The sequence below is a fragment of the Melanotaenia boesemani genome, chromosome 15, assembly GCF_017639745.1.
Source record: "Melanotaenia boesemani isolate fMelBoe1 chromosome 15, fMelBoe1.pri, whole genome shotgun sequence".
In the NCBI taxonomy this organism is placed as follows: Eukaryota; Metazoa; Chordata; class Actinopteri; order Atheriniformes; family Melanotaeniidae; genus Melanotaenia; species Melanotaenia boesemani.
This window is the reverse complement of record NC_055696.1, coordinates 14,422,269-14,442,701: the sequence shown is the minus strand read 5'-3', so window position 1 is coordinate 14,442,701 and position 20,433 is coordinate 14,422,269. Positions and strand designations below refer to the sequence as shown.

The 20,433-nt window shown below is 38.3% G+C and overlaps 2 protein-coding genes across 2 annotated transcripts; both read right to left on the bottom strand.

The window, feature by feature from the left end:
* Positions 1-1,162: 1,162 nt before the first annotated feature.
* Positions 1,163-5,031, bottom strand: LOC121654619. Its single transcript, XM_042008834.1, has 6 exons — positions 4,824-5,031; positions 4,410-4,694; positions 3,577-3,694; positions 1,661-1,815; positions 1,375-1,575; positions 1,163-1,290 (listed from the first exon to the last, which is right to left on the bottom strand). The coding sequence occupies exons 1-6, from the start codon at positions 5,029-5,031 to the stop codon at positions 1,163-1,165; spliced, it is 1,095 nt and encodes a 364-aa protein (XP_041864768.1).
* A 1,936-nt stretch (positions 5,032-6,967) lies between these two features.
* Positions 6,968-20,169, bottom strand: LOC121654956 (four and a half LIM domains protein 1-like). Its single transcript, XM_042009339.1, has 6 exons — positions 20,042-20,169; positions 9,682-9,858; positions 9,396-9,570; positions 8,994-9,163; positions 8,615-8,801; positions 6,968-7,602 (listed from the first exon to the last, which is right to left on the bottom strand). Exons 2-6 carry the CDS (start codon positions 9,835-9,837, stop codon positions 7,448-7,450), a joined length of 843 nt encoding a protein of 280 aa, XP_041865273.1. The 5' UTR covers positions 9,838-9,858; positions 20,042-20,169; the 3' UTR covers positions 6,968-7,447.
* Between the last annotated feature and the right edge of the window lie 264 nt (positions 20,170-20,433).

Here is a 20,433-nt window from a genome sequence, read left to right as displayed (position 1 = left end):
TGGTGAGCATTGTTCTTCTTGTTGATATCCAGCGTTTTCGCTTGCCTCTAGATTTCTGTGTATGACCCTGTTTTGTCCCTCAGATTCCCTTGTGCCTGATTCCACATCGGACTTTTCCTGGCCGTTGCCTGTCTGGACATCGACCCTGTTTTGGAAAGACCACTGATCCCTGCCCGACCCTGATAAGTAGTCTGACCTCTGCCTCTTTGTAAATGACCCTTGCCTGTCTGAGTACTACACCGTTGGATTGTGGATCCCCACTGTTTATGTCTGGAGTTGTTTCAAGAGTTTGTGTTCCACTGCAGCTCAGGAAACCTGCCGCCAGTCTCTGTCAGACTTCATCTGGATTATTCCCTGCATTCCCCCGGTGTCAATAAACCATCCCTTGTTTTAATCTCCATCACTGTGTGTGTGTGTGGCTGAATTTCCGTGTCCACCGTGATAACTCATTACATACACCTGCACGTTTACTGTAAAAGTAATGACTACCCTCTACTTTGGTCATTTACTGGACATATCTCTATAGTATCTCCATCCTTTTGATCATCTGAAAATGTTCCATTGGACCTGCACCAAACAGTAAATGATCATTCAATCATCATTTGCACTGTCTTTTTTGTTTAGCTTTTCTTTTTTCTTTTTTTTAAGTGCTGAGTTAAATGGGTTTGTGTACCATCTCTGATTTTGTTTATTCTCTCTAAAAGAAAACTAAACCTTCTCCAAGACTGATTATTCCATCATTTATCGACAAAGGTTGTAGTGCAAGTAAACATCTGGACAAATTCATGCAGGATTAAATAATCATTTAGTCTGTGACGCATAAAAACTGAGAACTCTTTGTTTGCTTACTTTGTCAGATGTGAAATATTTTGACTGCAGGTCACGCTGATGTCTGGGAGTGAGATCAGTAATTATTAAGCTGCTCACAATAAAAAAAAAATCTTTAATCTCATCAGACTGTAACATTTCTGGATTTAGATGGATGACTTGATTATCTACCTACTTCATTTCATACCATACCTTTTAACTTTAGAGAGCAGCTGAAGGTCCAGTACCACCATCAAATTGCCAGGTAGACAGGTGTTGAGCTGTGAAGAGGATTAATTGTCTTTACATTAAAATTTGAAGTCTTTTACTGTCCTTACACCTCCATTGGTCACACTTAAGACACATAAAGCTTGAATTGTGATCTGTTTAGCTGTTTTGTGAGACACACCCAGATGGGAAGGATCTCTTGTGGGTCACATTCTCCTGTTATGGATACATTCACCTTAACCTCAAAATACAGTTCTGCAGGGAAGATTTAGAGAAATCAGAACATTTCCTCGAGGCATCACTGAAAAACTGGCATGCAGACTAAATAATCAGACTGACCAGATACATTTGCAGGAGTTGTGGTGAAGGTGGTGGCCGTGGCCACACTAGTAGAAGTTTTCATGCTGGTGTTTGGGGTGTTAAATGTGGTGATAGGGGAGAAAGAAGACGGCGTTATTGTGGTCGTAAAGGTGGGGTTTGAAACAAGAGAGGTTGCTATCTCTACACCGGGAGGGCTGGTGGTTGCTTCAGGGAAACTTTCTGCAAAGAAACAGTTTCAGGAAGTTTAGACTCCATGCACATGTTTTGCACACATATGTTATTACTATTGAGAATGACTTCCTACCAACAGGGGTGGTGTGTATGCTGCTGGTGTCGGCCAGAAGCTGCAGCAGACCACTGGGGTGATAGTAGGGGATTGTAAGATCTATGTACGTCTCCTCCTGTACAGTTGCCACGTTTAAGCTGGGGATGACATTAATATGAACCAGGCAGTAAAATCTGCAAAGGAAAGGAAGAAAGGAAGTTAAAAATGTGGTCAGTATGTTTTTATGTTCTTCGCTACAGGAGTGCTTCTCATACACATTTTGGCTTTTGTGTGAGTATAATAACTCTCCTCCTACTCCTCCTTTTTTATCACATTACTTCATTTTAAAGCATTTTAGAGGAAAAAAGAAATATAAAAGTAATAAGAATATCAGTACTGCTCATTTATTCTATTTAATTTATTTATTTTGGCTTGCCAATGTCTCGAATAATCTGTTAAGCCTTTATATCGACATCACAAGGTAATTATTCTTTGTTGAGATAACAGAGCTTTGATAAAGGTTTGATATCTGCATTCATTTTACCAATTGCTAGTTTAAGAAGTAAGTTGGTGTCTTATCTTTGCTCTCTGTGAGACAATATTGTCGGCTAAAATGTGGCTACAGCAGACAGAGGTACACAGTAACTGTGTCTTATTGTTTATCAACCCCAACAATCTTAAAAACTGAAATTCTTCATCACATAAACCAGAACCTTTTTACATTTTTTAATGAATATCACATAAGCTCAACATAAGAGATCTCATTTTCTTATGATAACATATTCATTTATTTATTTAGTCCCCAGAAAAGTATTTGAGCACGTGCACATTACCTTGAGATTTCAAAGAAATAATCCTGCTTTTTATAGGTTGGCCATCTTGTTGCCAAGTGACTATCAGACAAAAGAAACAATACACATATTTACCTGTTGATGTTGGGGGCAGCCCACCACATCTAAAGAATGAAGGACAATTTGTAAATTGAATTCAAGATTAAAAAATGTTGCACTAGAAATAAATTTTATCCAGATAGTTAACATACTGGGTTAACTATTATAACTCAGGGCTGTGTGTAAATATGGTTAAGATTTTATTTTATTCTAGATGTTATTCTTTTCTTCTTCTTCTTCTTCTTCTTCTTCTTCTTAGGATTACAAATCCCAGAGAATTGTAATTTTAATTGTGCCTGCACTAATAATAACAGTGAGGTAGAATTTGAAGGGGAAATAGTTTTATGTATATGTTACTTCTCAACTATCTCACACAACATTTTGACCTTTCATATGTCTTGTGTTGTATCAGCCAGTATGCACACTCCATTTGCTTGAAGCTGACATGGACCTGTTTAATTTGTCAGTCCAGCTCCAACATGCTTACCAGGCTGTCTTCAGATGATGTTTTTAAACTGTCCTCTTTACTGGGTCCGCTAAAGAGATCAGAGAAATCTTAATCATTTATGGCTCATTGGTTGCTCCCTCTCTGACATTATCTATAAAACAAGGTTTAATTAATGTAACAAAGGGATTTTATGACAAAGTACACGACACACGAGTGTCATACCTGGTTTCTTCAAACACAGACACACTGAATAAATAGATGTCGGTTGGCAAAACCTTTCTGAGCTGGGGGGGGACATCAGACATCAGAGAGCTGTGTTATTACAGCATGCAAGTAAAAATAATGCAGTCCAACACACCCTTCATCAGTGGTACAAGGATTCAATAAGGTATTTATACGCGAAGCCTTTACAGCTTATATATGCTATATAAATTAAATTTATTTAGCTTTGTCTCATGAGGACTGAAAATGAGGTGGAAAAGCAGGGTTTTTTCAACAGATTCTACAGATGTCTCCATGAGACGTCCTTGTGCTTTAAGATTTTGGGAATTACTTTTTAACATAAAAAAAGGCTTCAAGTAACCACAATGTTCTCCCCTGAAAAATTCAAGTCAGACTTGACATTTGTTAGTTTTACCCAGTGATGTGCGATGTCTCTGGCTATGTAGAGTTCAGTGGTGTTCTTATCATGGCGGATGATCGCAAACAGCAGTCTCACTTTGTAGATGGACCATTCTGCCAACGAGGACATAAACCAGCCTTAGGTACAACCGTAAGTTAAAGAAAAAATGGTGACCTTATTCAACTTTTGTGAACTTATGACCAACGTATACTATTAAACCATAATAATAATTTCCAGTTATGACTAATAAGGAGTTAATCCTTCTCATGCGGCCAAAAGGGCTCAGACTACTCAGGGATCAGACATCTGAGGTTTTGTGGAGTCTGGCAACACACAGGGACTTTTGGTCAAATTGGAATATCGGGGTGTTATGAGGCCAGGTTTGCTGTTTGTGAATACCTCAGATGCTTTTTTGATGTTCAACCATTTCCTAAACATTTTTTTTAGTCCTGTCTTAGCAAATAATGAATTTATTTATATTATTATATTTATATTAGTTTACTGAATATTACAGCAGGTTATTTCATTCAAAGAGAAAAACTCTGACAGTTGTTAAATTGTTGTTTCTGAGGTGACTGATCATAAAATAGATTTTATATTAGCCGAACTATCCAGTTCAGTATTTAATTTTAGGGCTGGAGGTTTATGTTAATGGCTCTAGTGAAGCTGCTTCTTAGGTTGGAAAAAGCAGTAAAATTAACAATGAACATGACAACCATTAACAGGTTAACCTGTTGCTGGTTGTTGTTTAACCACTGAGGTAAGCAGAAAAAGGGGGGAAAACATTAGATGTCATTCCTTACAAAATTTTAAACAAAGCAAACTCACCACATTGCAAGCTGGAGTCAGTGAGGGGGTCACATGACCATGTGTCCCAGTGGTCCCTCTCCCATTTCACTAGGTCTCCCTCTGTACAGTACAGTGATGTCAGTTCTTGTTTGCTGCGCTCTCTTCCCCAAATCCGAAACAAGGATATTTTGCCCAACATGGTACTAAAGGGAATGATCTGGATCTCTCCTTGTATGAGGGTGTGTCCCGCGCCCAGCGTGAGCGATCCGTTGGGAGACAGTTTACAGCATGAAGGGGAAGTGAAGGATGTGTCTGTGTAATAAGCTGGATCAGAAGAAAGTTAGAGGGTAGAAAGGAATAGGTACACAGTAACATGATCAGCTGTTTATCAAGGAAACTCAGAAATTGTTTATTGGATACAAATTGTGGACTTTAGAACAAACCAAAACTCACCTGGCGTAACCGCCATTGGTTTCCCATTAACATATAGGGCAGGTTTGTTGTTTGTATGAGACCAGGTCAGGCACAGTGAGTACCACTGTGACAGCTGGAGGCTGATCTGTGGGGTCGTCCACTCTATACCAAACAGCCAAACCACTAAACGTCCCCACTTTCCCCCCAGACCCAGCTCCGCATACTGAACCGTAGGATGGCGATACATGAAGACTGTCCATGTAGGGGAAAGTTGAACCTGGACAAGAATGATTTAAAGTTTCTAACATCTTTTACATCAGTCCTGGTATTTAATTCTACTGAATTCCAACCAGTGTATAATTTCTCATCAGTACCTCAAGCTTCAGGTTTAGACAGACTGTGAACTCCTGCAGAGCAGGAATGGAGACCTGAGGTTTTATTCTCCAGTGTGTGCATCCAGAAGTGAAGTCAGCCACCTCACCCCACAGACTGACCCAAGGCACTGTCAGAAAAAGATCAAATGTCAAAAAAAGGTGTTTTCTGCAGCAGGAAACCTTTTTTTCTTTTCAGAAGCTCTGTATTTCGGCTTTTTTTTTTTAATTTTTTTATTTTTAAAGATATGTACAATTTTCCTACCTGGGAACCATAACTGTTTCAATGAGTCATTTGCAGTTTCACTTTCCACTAGATAATATGTAGTTTTAAGTGATTTCTTCATCGGCTTAATTTGTCATCAATTTTCATTTTCCTGTTTTGCTCAGTGGGGAGCATTTTGTGTCACTTCCAACCCAGTTCTGATCTTTGCTCACTAGGTAACTATGTGTTGCTATCAAAGCATATTATATCAAATGGTAACTAATAAAACTCAATTTTTTATTGTGTAAAGACTTTTTCCTTTTGTAAAACAGTTCAATGTTATTTTATAAGTGGTTGCATTGTTGGGTTTGAGTTTCTGATTTGCAGGAGATTTCTGACATTTGGTAAGTTAAAGGTAAGTTTAAAGTGCGATAATATTTTTGAGGCAATCATTCTTGCTTAAGCTACCCTTTATCTGTTATTTTGGGTTCATTTTTTACAACTCTAAATATTTCTTTTTTTTTAAAAAAATAAAATGTGGCTTCTTTCTGCTTCATGTTTTCTACCTCGCTCCTTAGCAGAGGATGGACTGTTCAGCAGAAACAGAATCATCATCACATTTGGGAATTTGCGAAGGAAAATCATCACAAAGCTGAAAGGAAAAAAAAGAATATAAATCTTTTTAGTGTTCATCAGGCTGATAGATTTTTTAGCATCAACATTATAAAACAAAAACTACAATTCTGTATGGTTAATAAAATGATCTAAATATTCTGCAGACCTTATTTCATTCTCCACTTACCTTTAATTAAAACAAAAAAGAAAAACAAATATCCTGATCCAGATTCCCCACAACAGCGACACCTCACACTCCAGAGGAAGAGCTGCAGAGTGTTAGTTCATCTCAGACCTCACGCTGTATGACTGTTTGTTAGAAGTGGAGATGAGTGGCGTCTGCCTGTGATTGGTCCAGTTGTTTAATTATGTGTGTGAAGGAGACAAGGCAAATATGGAGACCCGAGGAGCATGTGTACAAACTGAATGTCCTCTATGGACTCAATAGTTTCAGGTTAAAAAAAAGCAGTTAAATGTAATTAGTTTTGACAAACATGGACATGCAAACATTCACCATCTACACATGAACAGTTTGATCACTGCTTTAAAGTCACTCAGAAGCTATTTTTATAGACAAAACGCATGAACCATGAATACAAGCGACTTCCTTCTGGTGTCTGTTCCTCCAGCTACTTAAAAGCAGATTCAAGTTTTCCTTTGTGTCTCCGTCTGGTCTGTAAACACCACAGAGAGGAAGAGGTAACTCCTCTGCTGCAGATCTTTTGCACCTCTATTTATTGGTTATTTATTTCTTTAATATGTACCTTATTTTTAGATTATATAGACTGAGCACGCCTGTTTTAATTAGCTGCTCATAACCTCTACTTTGTTTTATTTTTCTTATGTTTTACGTGACGTGACAGATCGTACATGTTTGAGGGACAAAACAATAAAGGAGTTTGTCTAAATGTGTTATGCAACCGTGTGATCCGAGTTCCTTTTACTTATTTGCCTTCACTTCCATAAAACCAGCTAAAACAAAATGCAACACCCAGTTTTGTAGTCAATTTATTTCATTTTAGCAACACATCAAGGCATGCTGGTTTTAAGCATATTTTGATTAGATAATTATTTTTGTCTGTCTACTGAGACAAACCTCTGGAGAATATGTAATAAAACTTTATTTATTTGCATTAAGCATAATTATTTAGTATAAAGAAAATAAAATATGAATATATATTGATTATTTGGCACCAGAATGATGATACCATTGAAATGTAGACAAACAAGAAGACATTAAAGGCACTAACTAAAGCTTGCACAAAGCTTAGAGTGCTAGCATACAGCATCAGAGTAAACTGTCAATAGTTGATAATAATAATGGTAGCCAAAACTTACTTTTAATATCCACAATTCTAGCTGAATAATTACCAAGATACTGAAATGGAGACACTGGCCTTTATGCAAAAAAGAAAAAAATAAACCCTAATCTATACATAAATCCCTTTAAATGACAACAATTGAGTCGTCCATCACTGTTTGTTGCTGCAGTCAGTGCAGAGGATGTCTTTTCCCTTGGCCACGAAGCGCTTGTTGGACAGACTGAGGGAACATCTCTTACAGTTGAAGCAGTATTCATGCCAGGAGCTGCCCTCATAGTTCACAACGTTCACACCTTTACCAAAACCTTTAGGGAGAGAAGAGCAGAGTGTTAGACTGAGGTGATCTGTAGCTTTGGTTTGCCTGTGTGTCCTCTCCTGGTCTGAGTTCAGTTTTAAAGGTGTAAAAGTAAAGCAGGTTCAAACTTTATTCCAAGGATGTCCTAGACTGCTGCTGTCCAGCAGGTTTTAGATCTTTTCCTGCTTCAACACACCTGATTCAAATGAAATGGATCTCAACAAAAAGTTCAGTCCTACACAAGCCTAATATTTAGAACTTAATTTAAATCGGGCATGTTAAAAATGGGAAACATCTAAATCTTGCAGGACTGCGGCCCTCCAAGACTGGAACTGCTTTAGGCATAAAAAACAAAACTTTGTTTTTATTCAATTCAGAAATGACCTCTCGTCATACTGGGAAACATATGACAAGGACAGACCTTGATTTTATTCATGTAAAATCACACAGAAATTGTTTTCAGCACCTCAGATATAGCCATGCTGTAAACACTTCTTCCTCTATGAGTTTGTTGTGTTTGTGATTAAAGGAATTATGGGATATGCTCAATGTGTTGCAATTTGTGTTCTTAACACTAGATGTCACTAAATCCTGCTTATTCAATTTTGCAACTTGCCTGTTGTTTATCTGTTTATTTGTACCCTCTGACCCACTGTAAAGAGTGTGTCTGTGAGGCTAAACTGTCTTATTTAGGGAGGAGCAATAGATTTCACCAAGGACTATTTCTTAGCTTTGTCTAGTTGTCCAGGATGTCAGGTGAACTAATAATTTAACTGTTTGGTTTGCAGATATTGTGTACTGTAAAGACATAGAAGTGCAGATTTTTACTGTGGTAGTACAGAATGAACTGGTTTCCTCTTGTTTTTACTCCAATAATTAAACCAATAATCTCTTGCGACTACCCTTATGGGTAGAAGTATGAATGGTGTCAGTCTATTCATCAAATCAGCCAATTTTCCAAAATATATATTGTCTAAATATAGTGGAAAGCATGACATAAAACAGGTAAATCTTGAAGCAACCTGTGATGGGGTTCTGGCAGCCACTGCATTTTTTGGCCACAGAGTTCTTGTAGCAATCAACACAAAAGGCCTGGTCCTGGTGGTTGGTGAAGCTGGTCCCTGCCAGTGGCTTTGAGCAAGAGCTGCACACAAAGCAATGGCTGTGCCACGGCTGGTCCTGGTAGTTCACTCCTCCAGAGGTTATCGGCTATAGACAGAAGTGAAAAGCAGTTCTACTATTAAAATAAATCCAAATTTACATTTTATATAAAGAGATAAACTATCAGTGGGAAAAAAAAGGGGCGAAGTCTGTGATTGTATTTAAATGTGAACATTCTGTCTGAGCAACATTTTCAGGTGATAATTTAATCAGATCTTTTTAATCTGAAAAATTAATTACCTTTTTGCAGCTGACACATTGTTTGGCAAATTTCTTATCATGGCAGGGGCTGCAGTAAATGTCGGTTCCCTTGGAGAGGAAACTCTGTGATCCTATTGGTTTTTTACAGTTACAACAGGTGAAGCACTCGTCATGCCATGAGTTCCCTTTGTACTCGACACTCTCTACTCCTGCAAGAGACAAGAAGTGGATTAATAAGTCTAAGCTGCAGAACTAGAGTCAGCATATGAATGCTTCTCAGTGATTCCAACACTAGATATAAAAAGTCTTTCATTCTTTTATCTCAGTTTGCATTTTACAAATGGGTTTCTATTCTTTTTATCACCACCTACCAGGCCACCTTTTTCATAAAACTATTTGGTGCTATGCTTGTTTGTTAATTATATAAAACTTAGGTCATACCAGCCAGTATGGGTTTGTAGCAGCCATGGCAGCGTGGAGCAACCTCTCTGGAGCAACACTTCCCACACATGATGCGGTCATCCTTGGTGCTGAATGGTTCCTTGGCCAAAGGCTTGTAACACTTTGCACAACGAAAGCACTCTTCATGCCAGTAGCGGCCTTTGTGGCTGAGCTCCTAATAAAGAAAGAAAGGATTCCTCAGAGGTATGTGGAAGACAGGAAATACATACCTCATATGCCACACTTGTTCTGAGCACAAACCCAGAAATGTTGCTTGAGAACACACCTTTGTCTCCACAGAGATGGGTCGATGGCACTCTGCACAGGAGTTGGCGCAGAACTTGGTGTGGCAGCGAACACACACTGGTTTACCCTCACTACGAACGAACCTCTTCCCCCCAAGGTCCTCACGACAGTAGAAACAGTGTGAGCTGTCTGCCATCGTCACATCAACATAGACTCACTAAGGAGCAAGAAAACAGGTGAAGTTAAATCATGCTATCATTAGATTAACATCGTGAGATCAAAGAAGTTAGCATGAAGCTTCTTATCAGTGCTAATGTAGTTATATGTTAGCACTAGATTAGTTTTAACATGATGTGGGGAAACCACATCATATTTGTTTTCAGTGAGTGCATTTAGAGACTACATATCAACTTAGATAATCAAGATTTTCACATTGGAGCTGAAAATGAACTATAAAGATGCTCAAAGAGTACCTCAGTATACAAGTTAGTCCTGACTAAGCTAAACATGGCAGCCCACTGCTTTCTAATGAATCTAGAGATCTAGAGTCAAATGCAGAGGCAAATTTCTCAACTGGGTTTAATAAAGTAAATATTATTTTATCTAAATGTAAGGCTAGGAAGGCTAGCAGCTGATTTTGAAGTATAGGCTACAGCATGAAAATGTTGACTAAAAAGCCTGTAACCAGTCTGATTTTATATAAGAAGATAAAAGAATGAAGCGAAGGGGAGATATTTCTGACTTGAGATGAAGGACACAGATCAGGCCCAGACAGACCCCAGACCCACTATCAGCAGCCAGACAGCTTCATACATGGAGCTAGCTACACAAGGGTCCAGTCTAGCACTGCCACCACCAGACAGTAAGCCAGAACAGCTACTGAGGCGCGACTGTGGCTCGGGTGAAGAGCGGCTGTCCCACAAAGATTTGTGGGTCGATCCCGGCTTCCCGGGGCTACATGTTGAAGTATCCTTGGTAGGATACTGAACCGATGTACTGAATCCCACACTGATGCTCATCATTAATGTGTGTGAGAGGAAAAGCACTTTGTAGAGTGTGTGTGTGTGAATGGATGAAAGTGAGTGTTAAAGTGCTATACAAGTACATTTACCATGATCCTCCTATTACTACATAAACTGACACAACCTGCACCCCCAAAACAACCAACTAACCTTTCTATAAACATTTATGAACTTGATTTACTTGTTGCTAATATTTCCATTTGGTGATCCAGATTAGTAATGAAAATATGTTTTAATTCTAATGTGGCTACAGTTATCACAAAATCTTCCCCACTCTCTTACCATCCCATGTACAGAAGTCTAGCTCCACCACTGCTTCCAGTTGTAGTTACCTTAGAACACCACATGGGGGTGCTGTTGATACACTTTACAGCTGATGTGGGAGAAGAAGCTTTCCAAGCAGTTTGCAGATGTGGCGTCTTTCATTACTCTGATTCTAGCTCACAAGAAAAGTATCAAGTAAAACACAAACGCAGATGTTCATATCAGTGTTTATGCACACAGCTTTCATGTCAGTGTGCTTTTCAGCTCTGTCTGAGTTTTGCTAGCTTTCATGCAGCTTCTTTTCTTGATAATGAGACTCATATAAGCTGACAATAATGTTTCTGGATGATGTGACAGTCACATAAATGGCCAGTAGGACAGCTTTGTGCCCTATGATCAGATGTAGCCGGATGGGATTATGAGATAAAATATAAGCTCCTGAAGCGGATAGTGGACTATTTACCAGTGATTTCTTTACTGCTGTAATACATGTTACAAAATTTTCCTGTCGTAAATTACTTACTTAAACCTTAAAAGTAATGTCAATCACCTAATTCTGTTGCCCAAAGCTTTAACCCAAACAGCTGATTGTAGACACTGATCGTCTATCATTAAAAGCATAGCACCCAGCTCTGTTTTTGTTCACTATCCTCTTTGTTTGTTACTTGCTGTCTTTTTCCTGGTAGTAGTTCGTTGAATCACTTCATGTAGTGCAACATGGTCCTAATAAAAGGATCTGGTTATAGTTTGCTTCAGCACTGTCTGTAGTTGTTTTGTGCGTAATCATCAAATTTAGGGCACCTGCACCTTGTTTTGGATTTTAGACCTAATTTACTGGCATTGGTAAAGAAATCCTGCAAAGAAACCAGTTTTAATCCCTAAGGATTAAGGATTAAGGCCTGTTTTTTGTAAAATTTGTCTTCGCTTCTAGGTTTTTTATTTACCTAAGAATAACATAAATGGATTTTAAGGATTATTTATTGAATTTGGACTGCCTTATTTCCAAGAAACACTTGAAATTTTAAACCATATGTGCTGCCATATTTTTACTGGCTTCTATTCATGACTGTCAGCAAAGTACAGATCTATTGTTAAGGTGCTTGAAGTTTTTAAAGCCCTGACTGGTTTGCATTAAACGCCACAGCCCCTCCGTCCTGCTCACCAATCACTGCTTTTCATTTTCTTTGCATCCACAATACTGTGGAGTAGTTTGACAGTCACTATCACAGTCGAAACACTTAAATAATGTCTTTCAAGCCCCTCCAAGTAAGAGAAGAAGGGGTATCATCACCCTCGTATAATTTCATGTTTGGTTTATTTGTTTACTGTGTGATTCTGTCTTGTCCTTCATTTTTTCTCCAAATGGTCAGTCTTTTTTTTACTCATGTCCTCCTGTTTCATACTATGAGAAACTGAAATATTCTCATGATTTTATTTATTTTTACTTCTCCCGGTGGCGTTTAAAATCAAGACAAGTTATTTTAAGTGCAATAATTGATATGTCTTTAAAAAAAGTGCGTATAAACTTTCTATAAACAGAACCAAAATCACCATGTTGGGCACCATAACTTAAATCACAGAGCTGTGATTACAGGATCGGATTTGAGATGGTGAATAAAAAGCACAAATAAAAACAAAGCATTATGGCAAAAATCAGTCACAGTAACAGGAATGTGGAGGAAGTGATCGGCTGCAACCAGTTCACTTAGTTATTTCCTGCAACCAGTTCACACTGGCTGACTACGAGTTCTCCCAGGCCGCTGAGGGTGAGCTGTGTGAGTGTCGGCACAGCATGGTGAACGCATCGAGGAATGCCTGGCATGACAAATGTGGTGAGATCTGGAATGCTGACATTTCTTTGACACAGCCTTCATGCACATACTTCACATCTTAAACGAACCACTCCCTTACAAACCACAAACTACAGAGTTCTCCTGCATGGAGCGGCATGTCAGCAGATTCATGAGGAAGTTTGAGGACATTTGGACCACATTGACCAACACTAAAACCAGCTCTTTCTCCTTTTCAGAGAAATACTAAGATGGATTTAGGAATTGGTTTATAGGTTTAGGGACTGACAGACGGTGGTTTGTAAGTGAGTAACTTATAATACGCTCCTAAAACGACTAGGATGCAAATTCATTTTTATCTTTTCCAGCAGCTGGTGGACATTGTTTACTGTCTTTCAGGTGGTTCAATGAGATTTTAATGTATGATTGATCATTTAAAGGCATTTTAAAACTACTGGACTACTGGAAAAGAAATCCTTTACTTTTATAGCAACAAAAAGCATCCTAACTACATTCCAATAAAACACATAAATAAATAAAAGTCATACTTTTGTAACTGAAGTATTAGACTGTAAGCCACATCAGGTAGCTTTTGCAGAAAATAAATAGAAGAGAGTTTATTGCTGTCCTGTCATGCTTTTAGCTGAGTGTTAACATTGAGGGATTGGCAACATTTTTGTTAAACAATGTGTTTTTGTAACTTTTGTAGGCATGCCCTTCATACTTTTATCAAAGTATATGTGGATGGAGCCATCACCAAATTACCACTTTAATCTTTTTTTTTCTATTCAGCATCATCAAACTCTGATATAATCACATAATAGCAGAAAACAACATTTAGCTGTGGTCAGGGAGGGCACAACGTAATGTGTGTAGCTGGCAATACAACATCCCCTTAGCCAGATCTTACCAGTCCACCCAGTTTTCAGTTAGTTGCCCAGAGAGCTGTTTGACAGGAGTATGTGGAGGAAGTTAAATACCTTCTTTTGTGTTCTCAACTCCTTTAGAGATAAACTGACACTGACATTTTGGGTAGTGGACATAAATCTTCCTTTCAGCTGTTTAGTCATTACTTATTAATGGTAAAAATAAGCAGGGGGATTATTTGTTGACTGGGTGAGGCTACTCATCCATCTCCACTGGAAAACAGCACATCCTTCCAGCTTCAGATTAGCTAGAAGCCACATCCTGTATTTGCTTTTCTTCTCTTTTCACTCTACATTTTGCTATTTGCTTCCTGCTTTGAGTAATAATTTATTTTAAATTATTTCTTCTTTCTGCACTCTTTTTTTCAGTTTAAGCCCAAAACAGTATGAAAGAGAGGAGGTACTAGAGCTCTATGAAGCACTGTGTAGTTTGAAATCCTGCAGGTGGAGCAGAAATAAAAGTTCGCTATCAGCACCATGAAGATGTTATCTGATGGGAGCTGAACAATGGCTGCCAGGAAGCCCGCCAGTATCAACTCAACTTGGTACAAAATAAAGTCTCGCTGACGTCAGGCAACTCTACGAGGGCTGTCGCTGCATGTCTTTAGTAATAAATATGCTTGCCATGTAATGGCACAGTGACACGTTTACATCATTTCCTTCCATCCAACCTGCCGATACACAGCTCTGTGTTTGCTCACCATGGAAACAGTGAAGTTAAACATTAAGCTGTGCTGCACAGAATGAGCCGATGGCAATGCTGCAGCCAAAGAAAACTCATGAATATGTCCAGAAGCTCCCATTATTTTAACCCACGCAGTGTAAACTTTGCATTTTATGGGTAAGACTTTGGGTATAGCAGCAGTGGTGAAAGCTTATGTCATCCCATTGTTTTTCTAAACATCGGTGTGTGACTCTGCTCTGCCCACATTGCTGTTACTGTGTGGTTTCTAAAACACATCATGTCGTTTTTGATGTTTTGAGGTCCTGAGGAATAAAAAACATCAGGATTCAGAGGATTCATTGTAAGTTTTAGTGTTTTTTTGTGGCATTTGTGAAAAATAAGTAATGATCAACCTTATCCTTTAACGTTGGGTTAAGTCCTTAGATGATAAACTAAGTGTGTGTGTGTGTGTGTGTGTGTGTGTGTGTGTGTGTGTGTGTGTGTGTGTGTGTGTGTGTGTGTGTGTGTGTGTGTGTGTGTGTGTGTGTTAGTGAAAGTCAAAGTGCAGAGATGTGACACCATATCATGTGAGTGAAGTGTACATTTTTAAAAGTGGCACACACGACAGAAAAATAAACAAACACAAGTGGACTAACAGCATTTATCAATTCTGCGTGTTTGTGTGTGTGCACGATTAGTAAATGCAGTCTGTGTGTGTGTGTGTGTGTGTGTGTGTGTGTGTGTGTGTGTGTGTGTGTGTGTGTTGGCATGAGCTTATCGCTGAAGAATGTTGTGGAAAACTGAGAAACAGGAAGTCGGAACTGTGAAGCTGGTACAGTCCAGCCACACACACACACGCACACACACACACACAGTAAACTGTTTAACATGCTGGTTCCTACAGTTTGCATCCAGGTGTCATTAATGCAGCTTCACGTAGCTGGAAACCTGACTGAACTTGGACCGTTCAGTCTATGCTGCAGGTGTAACCTCAGTGCTGAGTGCTCTGTGTAGATAATCTTTAATCTCAGATTTCCTGGTGATTTACAAACAGTAAAGGGCTTCCAACTTGAAAGTAAAGAAAATTAATCTTATCTAAACCTCCAGGTGCAAACCAACTCAGAGCTGTGTTGATTTTTAAAACTATTCTAATGTTAATACCTTATCATTGTGCTTCATGAAGTCAGCAATCATAAGGAGTGGCTTATTGTTTAAATATCTAGATATGAAATAATAGTTGACTTAAACTGTTTGAGTCTGGAGGTTTGTGGTCGTAATTTGGTAATTGATCTTGCAAGCTTTACAAGTAAAGGTAAAATAATCCACATATGTGTTCTTGTGACACATCAGTGTGATGCTTTTTTTAAGTAACTAACAGTACTTTAGTTTTTAAGAAGGCACAAAGCCATGATGTTGTGATGAAATGTTTAAAATCCGGGTGAAAACAAAAGAAGCATGTTAAATATGTGACAAAAAATGACTTTGTTAGTACTGGTAATGATATTTTAGAGTTTGCATTGTGCTCTTATTAAAACAGTGATTTTAAATAACTTAGATTTTCTCTAAACTTGCTACAGGTTAAGGGTCCTTTGCACTATTGTTGGAAATCTAAAACTAGGCCGCTTCAGCAAACTGGACAGAGGTTTTTTGCCTTTTTCCCGGCCTTTGTGGTGCTCTTTTCATCGCTAGCAGATGTAAAATAAAGCAGGGGCTGTTGGCTTTTTTCTTTTTGTTGGTTGTGTTTGCCTCCTAACTTTAGGTGCTAATTATGCTTGATAAGGTGGTTATGGCGGCTGCAAATAATGATGTCAATATAGTGCCATAGTTACCAATCATACACGCTGGACTCACAGCAGCCGCTACTGAGAAAATAACACAGCTTCTATATAAAAACAGCATTTGACGTCTTACAGGAAGTAAGACTCATAATTTGGCTAGGTGTTTTTGTAACATGTGAAGTTGATACACAGTACCTTCTTAATGCAATAGAGATGGACATGCTAACACTGACATGATCTGTGGGTTTTTGGTTTGTCTGCTGTCTTTTTGCTTTTCATTGTCCCGGTCCTGTCCAGTTTTCTGTTTTATATGTAGGTTTATCCCCTTCTTTTTTTCTGTTTATTTACCATTTATTCATCAGCAGACTCACAGTCTCTGTTTTAGTTTTTCCAGGCTTGTTACCCTCAGTTATTATCATTAGGCATTGTCTACTGCCACTTTACCCGGCATATGGGTCCTCATCTCCACACACTGTCACAAACACATTTTCCTTTCAGGTTTACCAATGTTTCAAAACCTACAACTTGTGTAGCACAAAACAAAAGGTTACAAAAACTTTACGGTATACAACTGGCCAAAACAACACACTGGCTATGACTGTGTTTCAGGTACTGTAGCATTATTTTCCAGTCAGATTATAAATGCAGTTTTACTTGCATATGGTCCTACATTCAACAACATTAGCTGAAAGATTGGCTTCAAATGGTAAATAACCAAGTGCAGATTTTATTACAAGGTTTTTAAGTACTGCTACAGGCTGCTGATATCAATCCAATGTTTATTTTTTTATTTTTTTACTAATGGGAAATAGTTATCCGTTCACTATTATGAAAAAAGAGAAGGACCTTAACATTAGAAACAATAAAAAATGTTCCCATGTTATGATCCCCAAGTGGAAAATAACATCTACTGCAGGTACTGATGTGTCTCAAAAGTTACAACAATATTAATTCTTTTTAAATTCCTTTGAACAATGTCCATCTCCACTGTGCTCACTCCAAACTAAAGAGCCTCGTCTCACTGTTTTCTGATGCTCTGAAGTTACCAGACATGTGAAACAAGCCTTTCTCGCTGAAAGTTTAAAAATAATGAGCTAAAACACAAAGAACCCTTAACAGTTTGCAGCATTACCTTATCCACCTAAAATCATCAAGAAAAATGTTCCCAACCCTGATTCCAATCATGCTAACAAAAATATAAATACACATTAATGTTCAAAATTCAGCAGCAAGTTCATCTAAACATTTGTGCACCATATCAGCCTTTCAGTGAGAGGCTGAATAATTGTTTTATTTGGCTCTGGCGAAGCACATTCCAGACAGCAGAATAAAGCTGATACCACAGATCAGCTGTATAAACCAAAGGCAAAGAAACAGAGCATGTCCTGCTACAACAGGACAGACATAATGGCTTTACCAGAACCTGATGGTAAGCTGTACTTAACCCATATTTCTTTGTCTGAAATTACACACCTCTTCTGCACTTACAGGATTTTCCCATTCAGTAACTGGGATGTATTTCAGAGTGGAACAGCTGACAAAACTTAATGTAAAACCAGTTTCCATGGGTGTCTGTGACATTTTCAGTTAGATCCTGTCCACACTGAAACCAGAGCAGTCCAGGTTGGAAGATTTTTGAAGATTCAGAACTGATGGTAAAAAAATTGTGTAAAACCTTTTCTTGATGTCTCAGGGGCTCATTTGATTCCACATTGTTCCAGTTTTCCCTCCTACATCTCCGACCAAAAACTCCCTGCAAATCTCAGTTATCTAATCATTTTTCCAGATTTTTACTATAAAGCCCAGACCTATATAAAACGTGTCTGTATGGAAATGACATGTCCATATATAAAGGGTATTTAAGGGTTGATGGGAACATAAAGCACAAGGCTGAATGAACTCACAGATGGGTTAATGATTAAAGTAAAATTAAGCGTCATGGTGAGTTGCCAAGAAACTACATCACAGATTTTCATTCCTCAGGGGGTGAAACCACCATCTTTGAGAACACAATCCCTTCCTTTATCAAGTTTTGATCCTATGCATGTCCCTTAACCAGTGTTTTTAAGTTTTTCCACTCCACTTACTGTAGCATTCGTTTTACACGCATCTGATTTTTCTCAGTTAGAAATATAAAAACTTTTTAGAAAGTTGGCTGGACTGAGTCTATGTCTGTGTCTCTTAAGTATGAAGAAGGGATGGGCACTTCAGATGAATTTTGAAGTTGACTTGTGGGGCCAATGAAAATCAATTAGTCATAACATCATCATGATGTCATCAATGAAGAAAGAAAAAGTACTTTCTCTACAAATGGAAATGCTAAAACATATGTGAGATGTTATTTGTATATTTGTGTGTCAGATTTAAAGTCTAAAGTATCATCTCCAACATACAGAGATTTATCTAAATCATTTTAATCATTTTAAGAACTGCAATTTTGTAAAGCCCTTTGAAACTTTCCTTGGAAAAGTCACATAGAGATTCAACATTACACAGTCAGTCGACCTGAATCTAGTCTTTATGATATGCCAATTAATGTCAGGCTGCTATAGTTTTTTTTTATTTATCATATTTGTTATCCAACTCTAAACAGCATAATTCAATTTGACATACAGTCATATGATGTGTAAAACAGCAAGTTCCTCTTTTGATCTCAACTCCTTTCAGCTATCTTTTCCTTGCTTTTGCAATACACAAAGTGCAATAAGAGTTACACAACACATTATTAACGTGAGCACACCCAAATGCATCACCATCAATTTAAATGGATGAAGAAAAAAGACAGCAAACTGTCAAGTTTCTCAGAGAAAGCCTTCATGTTGTCAGTCTACAACATGTCCTTTGATGCTGTGATATCCAACTGGAAAAAAACCAGTGTTTGTGTTATATTTACATTGTGTAAAATAACAACTGGCGAAACAAGACAGCATGAAGTCAGCCCAGTTGTATAAAGTTTTATGAGGCTGTTGTCTTTTATAGGACTGAGCTCATAGTGATTTCTTTAACATGCAGACTCTGGCTACAACTTGACTTCTACAGAAAGTCCCTGCAGCCTTCGAGTGTGTTTTGTCTGTTAAAGGTCAGACTTGCTTCACTGTGTCACCACACTTCTCTTAAGTGTCATCTGACAATGCCAAATATTATGTTTTAGTCTGTAATTTACTAGTAAAATTATCTCACTATTCAGCTTTTTTATTTTATATATTGATACTTAGTTTCACCTTTAGAACACTGGGTTGTATTTATGTTTGTATAGTGTGTAAAGTGTGATCTATTAAATGATAGAAATCCTGAATTCAGATTGGAGATTCTACTCTGAAGCCATGTGCTTCACTTACATGCACATGGATATGAATACACACACACGAAAACGATGAAAAATAGCAGTACAGGAATTTTAATTGACCTGTGTGAAGCATTTTTTGGCCTCAGTGGTTCCATCATTGGATGAAAAAACAACAGGAGAGACTAACTGGAACCAGATTTCAGGAGCAGCCCAGGCTTCCATATGTCAGCATGTAACTGTAGCTTTCACACACTTTCACACACTTACAAAGAATGACAGACAACCAACGCCCCAGACAAGTTCAAGGCTTTATAGTTCCTCTCTGGATATCAAAACCCTGCAGTGCGAATCAAGTGTGTCTGAAATTAGAACAAGTACAGACTGAGTTTACTACAAATAAGTTGTTCTGACTCTAATCGGGCTTTCTGGTCAAAATGAATAAATAAATAAAATAATTTGGGGAAAGAAAAACAAAAACAATATAGGCTACATCAGTGACTTCACATCACTATCAACTTCAAATTAAAGAAAAGTCAATAAGTGCATCACGTAGATTGAAAAAACACTCATACCCCTGTGCAAAACACCAAGTGGCCAGTTCTGTTAAACGAGCTAAAGCAGAGGAGGACCAGAACCGCAGCGAAACGGCGGTTCTTTTCAGTCTGCTTACCGGTGTCTGCAGCGGCGGATGAGCGGCAGTCTGGAGGCGGTGAAACTCCACTTTACCAGCACCGCCACACGTTATAAATACAGTCATCTGTAGCAAAAACCCAGCCCAAGCAGCCGGTGTTATGTCGAATAATGGAATTACAACCGAGCGTGCCTATCGCGAGAACGCGCACAGCTTCTCGAGTGGAATCTATTTAAATGTTAGAATTAGAAGGGTCAAATAATGCAGCCCCCTTCTTGTGTTGAAATACAGACACATGAGAGTAAAACGTGTTTTGTACGTCAGTATTAGCTTGTTGTGACCTATGAGTGTGAGCTTAGTAACTTACATTTAAGCTTATTAAACAGAATTTATCAGCGACACTCTGCCGTGAAGTCACAGCTGTGGAGTCT

What these genes read in the sequence shown, in the direction of transcription:
- LOC121654619 (XM_042008834.1), bottom strand. Translation starts at nt 5,031, where the DNA reads ATGTATCGCCATCCTACGGTTCAGTATGCGGAGCTGGGTCTGGGGGGA. An exon ending in GTAAAACTAACAAATGTCAA is followed by an intron (nt 1,816 to 3,576) that starts GTCTGACTTGAA and finishes TTTCCTTTGCAG; the next exon opens with ATTTTACTGCCTGGTTCATA. An exon ending in AACTCCTGCAAATGTATCTG is followed by an intron (nt 1,291 to 1,374) that starts GTCAGTCTGATT and finishes TCTTCCCTGCAG; the next exon opens with AACTGTATTTTGAGGTTAAG.
- LOC121654956 (XM_042009339.1), bottom strand. Translation starts at nt 9,837, where the DNA reads ATGGCAGACAGCTCACACTGTTTCTACTGTCGTGAGGACCTTGGGGGG. An exon ending in CCATCTCTGTGGAGACAAAG is followed by an intron (nt 9,571 to 9,681) that starts GTGTGTTCTCAA and finishes TTTCTTTATTAG; the next exon opens with GAGCTCAGCCACAAAGGCCG. An exon ending in AATGTGTCAGCTGCAAAAAG is followed by an intron (nt 8,802 to 8,993) that starts GTAATTAATTTT and finishes TTCTGTCTATAG; the next exon opens with CCGATAACCTCTGGAGGAGT.